Here is an 8,073-nt window from a genome sequence, read left to right on the forward strand (position 1 = left end):
ATGAAGGGTCCGATTCGGGCCCGTGGTGGGGGGACAGGTGCCCCCTTAGTGCCACACACAGTGCCTTCTGCCTGGCCTGACTGCCGTGGGTCTTTGTCACCTTGGGATATGGGTCCTTGCAGCATATATGTGAATATCACAAGGACGCTTAGTATTTGACGTTTACTTTGTGACCATCACAATCAATTTTCTCAATCCCGTGAGATGGATCTACCACGATTCTCAGTTTATAGACGAGAAAACCAAAGTTCAGAAAGTTGAAAACAACTGTCCAAAAGCACAATGATTGAAACCAGTATTTCATACTTTGTGGCTAAACCAGTAACTTTTAAACCTTTTCTGATGCCAGCCCATAGTAACAAAAATATTTTATGTTGTGATGCAGCAAATAGACACGTGTGTGTCATTAGTCATATATACACACATGAAACAAATATTTGGGGAAATAAAACTTTACTGCCTTCTAATTTATTCTATTCTCTCCTAGTCAGTTTCTTTCTGTTCTGTTCTAATTTTTTTAAAAAAATTATACAGCCCACCAAATTGCTTTCATGGTTCTCCCTAGGAACTTTCTCTGCAGTTTGAAAAACACCGAACTAAGCATCCTTGTTGTTCAGTCACGCAGTCAGTCATGTCCGACTCTTTGCAACCTTATAGACTGCAACATACCAGGCTTCTCTGTCCCTCACTATCTCCTGGAGTTTGCTCAAACTCATGTCCATTGAGTCAGTGAGGCCTTTCAACCATCTCGTCCTCTGTCATCCCCTTCTCTTCCTGCCTTCAGTCTTTCTCAGCATCAGGGTCTTTCCCAATGAGTCAGCTCTTTGCATTAGGTGGCCAAAGTATTGGAGTTTCAGCTTCAGCATCAATCTTTCCAATGAATATTCAGGGTGGATTTCCTTTAGGATTGACTGGTTTGATCTCCTAGCAGTCCAAGGGACTCTCAAGAATCTTCCCCAGCACCATAGTTTGAAGGCATCAATTATTTGGCGCTCAGCCTTCTTTATGGTCTAGCTCTCATATCTGTACATGACCACTGGAAAAACCATAGCTTTGACTCTATGGACCTTTGTCAGCAAAGTGATGTCTCTGCTTTTTAATATGCTGTTTAAGTTTGTCATAGCTTTATCTCCTGCACTGGCAGGCAGGTTCTTCAACACTGTTGCCACCTGGGATGTCCTAAGTATCCTCAAACCAGAATAAATGTTGCACTGGCCAGTGTCTGCAAAGCAGATTTCTAACCGTAGGGCAGGAGCTACCTTTGTGACTTTTAGATAAGCCTCTCACATCCTGCGCTTCCTCTTCCTAAAGCCTGTGGTATAACCAAGTTTTCCTGAAGGACTTGGAAGCCCAGCTCACGTCTTTGTTTAATCACCGCAAGTCCTTTGCTTCCGTCTCTCCGGGAAGCAGAGCAGATTCTCCCCAGCTGCGTGTGTCACATGTGTTACCTGTGCACACATGTGTCACAGGGAGAAAGCTGGCTGGTGGCCGGGCAGGTCCCTGCTCTCTCTGGCTGGTGGGCTCCGTCATGGCAGTGGGGCGCGGAAGGAAAAGCGCAGTTTCCCCATTGAAATTCAGGATCTGATATGAAACGGCACATTTTCTTATGGGCAGTGTGATGGGCGTCCCCTCCTGATCCTTTTATTTGTCTCCCTAGGTGTTTCGAAAGGTTGAGGAAAGACTATTTCAGTGGAGACTAGGAGCTGTGCGCGGTGGTAGAGAGACAGAGACACAGGGAGAAAGGTGATCATTTGATCAGTCAGCACGTGTATCCTACTCAGTAGGACCAGGTCCTGGTCTCCCCTCTACGTGGCTGTGCACCCTTGGGGATGGTCCCTCCCTCCGTGGGCGTGTCCTGGCCCCAAGGGACTTGGGTGAGGTCTCTTTCAGCCTGGGCCTTCTTTATGGGGTTTGAGGCAGCGTGTCAGCAGTTTTCTGACTTGGAATAATTGCTTTTTTAACTGTGGGGAGCAGGGAGAAGGAAATGGCAACCCACTCCAGTGTCCTTGCCTGGAGAATCCTAGGGACGGGGGAGCCTGGTGGGCTGCTGTCTATGGGGTCGCAGAGAGTCGGACACGACTGAAGTGACTTAGCAGCAGCAGCAGGGTGCAGGAGGGTGCCCCCAAGCCTGTCCCCCCAGAAGGCGACATGGCCTGGATCACAACGCAGAGGGTCTCAGAGTTCTTATTTCGGGGATCCCCTCTGCAAAGGCAATTGGGGACCAGGGATGGCTCCTGCTTCACCCCTCTCACCCAGAGACAGGCCACAGGGCTTTGCTTTATGCCCTCCTCCACCTGGTACTTCTGAAATGATCTCTGGGTGAGAGAGATCTTGGCAGAAACCTTTCTTTAATATTTTGTTCAGTGGGGGAGCCCAAGGTGCCTTTGGAACAGGGCAGACTTGCTGGGGTGCATCCATGGGACTCACCTGCCCTCTAGTGGCGAGAGCAGGAAAGGCCTGGGCAGCCAGGGCTCTTCCAGCCTGTTTGTGCCCCGACCTGAGTGACTGTAGGAGATGGAACGTGGACCCTGGAGGGCCCACCGCAGCCCAAACTAGGCCGACACGTGGAGATCATTCCCTGGACACACTCTAGACCCCAGACGTGTGGTTTGCCTCACTCGTTCATTCTTTCATTCACTCAAGAAATACCTATGGGACTTGCTGGGCAGTCCAGCAGTTAAGACTCTGTGCTTCGACTGCAGAGGGCAGGCGTTCGATCCCTGGTTGGGGAGATATGATCCCACAAGATGGGGCAAAAAATAAAGATAAAAAATTAATAAAATCCGATTACAGCCCAACAAGCTTGCTGTCTCTGGCTAAAGTGGAGGAGACGCTCCTGGCTGTTATATTCACTAACTTGTTTTAATTTATAGATGACACATATAACCTAAGTTGGTAAAGAATCTGCCTGCAGTGCAGTAGATCCGAGTTTGATTCCTGGGTCAGGAAGATCCCCTGGAGAAGGAAATGGCAACCCACTCCAGTATTTTTGCCTGGAGAATCCCATGAAGAGAGGAGCCTGGTGGGCTACAGTCCATGGGGTTGCAAGAGCTGGACAAGACTTAATGACTAAATCAACCACCAACATGAGTGATATCATATAGTATTCATCTTTCTCTCTCTGACTTATTTCCCTAAGCCATAACAATCTTTACATCTATCCATGTTGTTGCACATGGCAAGATTTTGTCTTTTTACAGCCAAGGAGTATTCCATTTTATACATAGAGAGCACACCTTCTTTATCCATTCATCTGCTGATGGACACTTGGGTGGTTTCATATTTTTGGCTACAGTATTGTAAATAGTACTCTATGAACATTGGGGTGCATATATCTTTTCAAATTAGCTTGTATGTATTCTTTGGATATATACCCAGAAGTGGAATTGCTGGATCATATGGTATTTCCATAATATTTTTAGTTTTTAAGGAAGTACTTTGCCCATTTTTATCCACTGTGTGGATAAACTGCATTTTATTTATTCATCAGATGATGCACTCAGAGAGAAATTTAGTACTAATTGGAGATGAGCTTGGAGCTGATAGACTATGGGTACCTTTTCCCACTTCCGGATCTGGCTGCTAACATGACAAAACCAGAGGTTGAGGAAGATGACATGTAAGGTGAGATGAGCAGTGAGGCAGAAAGGGAACGAGCCTGATACAGTCTGGAGCTTCATCTACTAACCAGGAGAGGAAAGTCAAGGTCATCCAGGGAATCTTTGCGCAAGTGCTATTGAAAGTGGGGCCCAGCTGCTTGCGGCTCAAAAGCCAATAAAGAGGCAAGGTTGGTGGAAAGGAAAATTTGCTTTATTTCCAGAGACCTCCAGCTGGTGTGGAGGGCAGACTTGTGTCAAAGGCTGACTCCTCCCCACCGATAATCAGTGGGCAAAAGCTTTTAAAGGGGAGTTTCAGGGGTGTACAAATTTCAGAGGGGATTACATGCAGAAACAACACAGTCAGCTCTGACAGTCACCTTCAAATTGGTCCTTCGGTGGTCTGACCAGCGTCATCCTGGTTGTTTTAAGTACAGTTCATTTTCAGTTCCAGAATCAATTTGTTCCCATTGCTTTGAGGCCAGTTCTTGGAATTGTGGCAGCTTAGGAAACAGCTCGGAGAAGGCAATGGCAACCCACTCCAGTACTCTTGCCTGGAAAATCCCATGGACAGAGGAGCCTGGTAGGCTGCAGTCCATGACGTCGCTAGGAGTCGGACACGACTGAGCGACTTCACTTTCACTTTTCACTTTCATGCATTGGAGAAGGACATGGCAACCCACTCCAGTGTTCTTGCCTGGAGAATCCCAGGGACGGGGGAGCCTGGTGGGCTGCCGTCTCTGGGGTCGCACAGAGTCGGACACGAGTGAAGCGACTTAGCAGCAGCAGAAAACAGCTACAATCTGATCGTCATGTAATTAACTTCTTCCATGTTATGGGGTGGGGTGTCTCAGTATCTATAAGACGGTATGGCTCAGAATATTATCTATAGCTGTTGAAGAGGAACTAAAGGTCCTTGAGTTTGCTTAGTGACCAAACTATTATTATTTGGTTGTGTTTGACTGTTTTCCTTTGCTTCTGCATTTTGTCACTTCTCTGATTTAACTTAATCTTTGGCTCAAGTTTTTTTTTTTTTTTTTTTGGCTCAAGTTTTTCTACAGACAAAAGGCAGGTGGAGGACATGAGGCAGAGGCACCATAGGGTCCTGCTCCATGTCACAAGGAGTCAACCTGATCTCTGTCTGCAGCTCTGATCATGACATCACGAAGCCACAGGCTGAAAAGAGCGCTTGTGCCAGGGATGGGGGTCAGCCCATGGGTGGCTGCAACCTCATCTCCTCACTCCCCTGGAAGCCCTGTTGGGAGGCAGCCGACCACATGCCTTCCTGGGATGTGCGTGACTGTCACTGCCCCCTTACACAATGATCTGCCAGATCCTGTTATGAGTGAAATGAATGATGTTGTTGTCCTCACTGGCAACAGCCCACGTCATACCATACAAAGGCCAGCTGCTGCGTGTGGGGGGCTGGTGGGGGGGTGCCCAGCCAAGGCACCTGGGAGCCACCCTGACAATGAGCTCTTTCAACTCAGCCTTAGAGGGAGCTGCTGGGGGTGCAGACCGCCTCCCACCCACGTGCCCAGTGTTGCAGCATCTAAGCCAAATGAGGCCAGAGTGCAGCAGAGTCAGAGCTGTGTTCTCTTGGAGGAATAGATGGGGTGGGGGTGATTCTTCGGGCTCCCTTAGAGCCGAGCAGGGCTCGCCGACAGCTGGACAGGGAGCACCGTCCACAATGGAGCATCCTCCCCGACTCCCTCCACGTCATTCCTTCCTGCCCCTGACCGATGGTGGCCTTCCAGCCTCGCCTTCTTTTCCCCTCTGGTCCTGCGGCCCTTGCCCTGTGGCTTCTCTGGAGAGGCAGGGAGAACAGGAGAAAGGAAAGGAGACACAGGCCTGTGTGATTGGGGCCTGAGGGCCGCTCAGGCAAAGACAGAAATATGCAAAATTCCTTGTAGATCATCATCTTCAACACAAATGTGTGGGCACACGCGTGCACACACACACACACTCACACATACACACACGCACACATATGCGCACACCACACTCATCTTCCTTGCATCTTGTCTCCAGGAATATTCTAGTCAGGAGTGAGGGCATCAGGTTTGGAACCAGTTGCCAAGAGTCCTGGTCACGGAACGTGCCTCCACTCACCTGACCTACAGTCGGGAGTCTTTGGGGAAAGTAGCAGAACCAAGTTCTCACCACCTTCCCCCAACTTCCCAGAGAGCCAGGTGTTAGAGGCTGTGCCCCCTTGACTCCAGGCAGCCCGCTGCATCCACAGCAGAACGGAACAAATGCTGGAAAACGCCTGCATTCAGTTATGTATTCTTGACACCCTCCGGCACGTCACTCTCTGAAAAGCTGTGTTGAATAAGCTAAGACTCCCTCTTCTTGTCAGGCAAGGCCACCCTTTGATTCTTTTCTTCCCAGTAAAGCAAACCACGGTATTCCCAGGGGACTCAGCAGTAAAGAATCCGCCTGCAATGCAGGTGACTCAGGCTCAATCCGTGGATCGGAAGATCCTCTGGAGAAGAAAATGGCAACGTACTCCAGTATTCTTGCCTGGGAGATGCCATGGACAGAGGCAGCCTGGGCTACAGTCCATGGAATCAAAGAGTTGGACACGACTGAGGGGTAGTGTCCATGCATGGTCGAGCTCAAGGGCTCTGGAGCCAGGCTGCCTGGGTTTGAACCCTGACCCTGCTCCTTGAGTGCTGTGTGATCCTGGACAAGTCACTAACCTCTCTGTGCTTCAGCAGTTTCCTCCTTAAAGCGGCTTTTGATAGTACTTCTGAGGTCACCGAGTCGGCCACGACTGAAGCGACTTAGCAGCAGCAGCAGCAGCAGCTCCTGGGTTGTGAGGATGGTCCCAGTTAGTGTGTGTGTGGTGTGTAGAACTGTGGGTGACTCATGGAGTAACTACGATGCGACAGTGTGCGTACCGTTCCCTGCATGTCACCCGTACAAGTTCCAGCTCTCCACCCTCAAGCAGGCATCCTGCTCACCTCATAACCCCCGAGGTGGCTTAGCTTGCCCTGCCGGGGGGCAGCCAGGGCTTTGTGAGTCTGGGGGTAACTGGATGACCAGGGGATGAGGTTGTAGGTTTTCTGTTGTTTTTCTTCGGGCAGAAGGAATCCATGGTGACATCAGTCAAGACCTTATTTTGCATTCGTGAGTTGGATGGTAGTTTTCCCCTAAGCTCTTTTACCTATAGACTCAAGGGGGCACTTAAGTGGGGGGCGGTGCATCACCGGAGACCAGCAGGCTCCTCCCTCAGGGCAGAGCTTTACCCAGCTCAGAGAAAGGGCACCGGGCTGAGGTGGTCCTGCCTAAAGTCACAGTCCATTTCTCTGGAACCCACCTGCTTCCCAGGGGCTAGGTGGGCATTGCAGCATCTCGGGTCCCCTACAGGGGACTTCCCAAGGTCTCCAGAGACAAGTGCAAAGTTGTCTACCTGGCATTGTGAAGACACCGGTGAGAGCTGCCCAGAGGGCGACGGCAGCCTTCGGCATCCTGTTTATATCTTCCCGACATCAGCCTGATGGCTGTTTCCCACGGGGAACTGACATTTCTACTATACCACCAACCTTGCGAACTAACCTCCGGGGTACCCACCGTGCCTGTCATGGGAGAGGGAGGACAGATAAGGCAGATGGATGCTGGCGGCAGAGGAGGGGTTGGCCTTGAACAAGGAGGACCAATGTGAAGAAGGAACTGGCCCGTCCCATCCGAGGATGCGAAGTGGGTGTGGGTTGCCAGGGAGAGTGCGGGGACCAGATTAGAGTGATGGCAAAGCAGAGCATTGGGCTGTGGGCGGCAGGGTCCAGCTGGACTCGGGGCAGCCTTGAAGTCTTAGCAGAACCGCTTGACTTGATTCTATAGGAAATGGCATGGACTTACATGGGAAGACATATGACTTGTCCTCGGGCTGGAGCCCAGCTAGGAAACTTTCCCAGGCGGAGAGAGGGCAGGAGCAACCCAGGTCTGCAGGGAGACATGTAACCAAGCTGCATCCTGGCAGCCCTATGGCTAAACCAAATCCTCATGGTGGGGATTATCCATTACTTTTTCTAGTTCTTTCAGATTCCTAATCCTCTTGGCCCTGAGCATGGATAATCCAAAGCTTACATGCACATGATTTTTTAGAAGCTTTGCCAAGATCTTGGTCTTGTCAGGAGGTGAAACTGAGGCCCTGGCTGGGGCGCTCCGGAGTCACCGAGGAGGGGGACGGAGCGTGTCCGGCGGCTTCTAAACCTGCGGCTCTTTAGCATCTTACAGAGAGAGGAGGGAAAGCCTGCACTGAGGAGAGGATGTTTGGACAAACAGCCATCTTAATGGCTTCTCAATTCCCACCCCAGCTCCCGTATTCCTCCAGCCCATTGGTCAGCAGAAGGCTGGAGGAAGCCCGAGGATCAAGCAGGATCAGAAAAAATAAACTTAATCCTTCACCGTGTGGGTGGAGAAGGAGGAAGACGTGAACCTGAGACGGGGGGCGTGGTTGTCCGGGGGGCGTGGT

The 8,073-nt window shown here is 50.5% G+C and overlaps 1 protein-coding gene across 1 annotated transcript in view; it reads left to right on the top strand.

Annotated features, from left to right (window-relative positions):
• The first annotated feature begins 3,527 nt into the window (after positions 1-3,527).
• Positions 3,528-8,073, top strand: part of LOC120857778 (elongation of very long chain fatty acids protein 4-like) — a 12,598-nt gene continuing 8,052 nt past the window's right edge. Inside the window, exon 1 of the mRNA XM_040233514.1 lies at positions 3,528-3,619. Coding sequence (XP_040089448.1) covers positions 3,528-3,619 — 92 coding nt within the window. The remainder of the gene's footprint in view (positions 3,620-8,073) is intronic.

This window comes from Oryx dammah, unplaced genomic scaffold (genome assembly GCF_014754425.2).
Source record: "Oryx dammah isolate SB20612 unplaced genomic scaffold, SCBI_Odam_1.1 HiC_scaffold_29, whole genome shotgun sequence".
In the NCBI taxonomy this organism is placed as follows: domain Eukaryota; kingdom Metazoa; phylum Chordata; class Mammalia; order Artiodactyla; family Bovidae; genus Oryx; species Oryx dammah.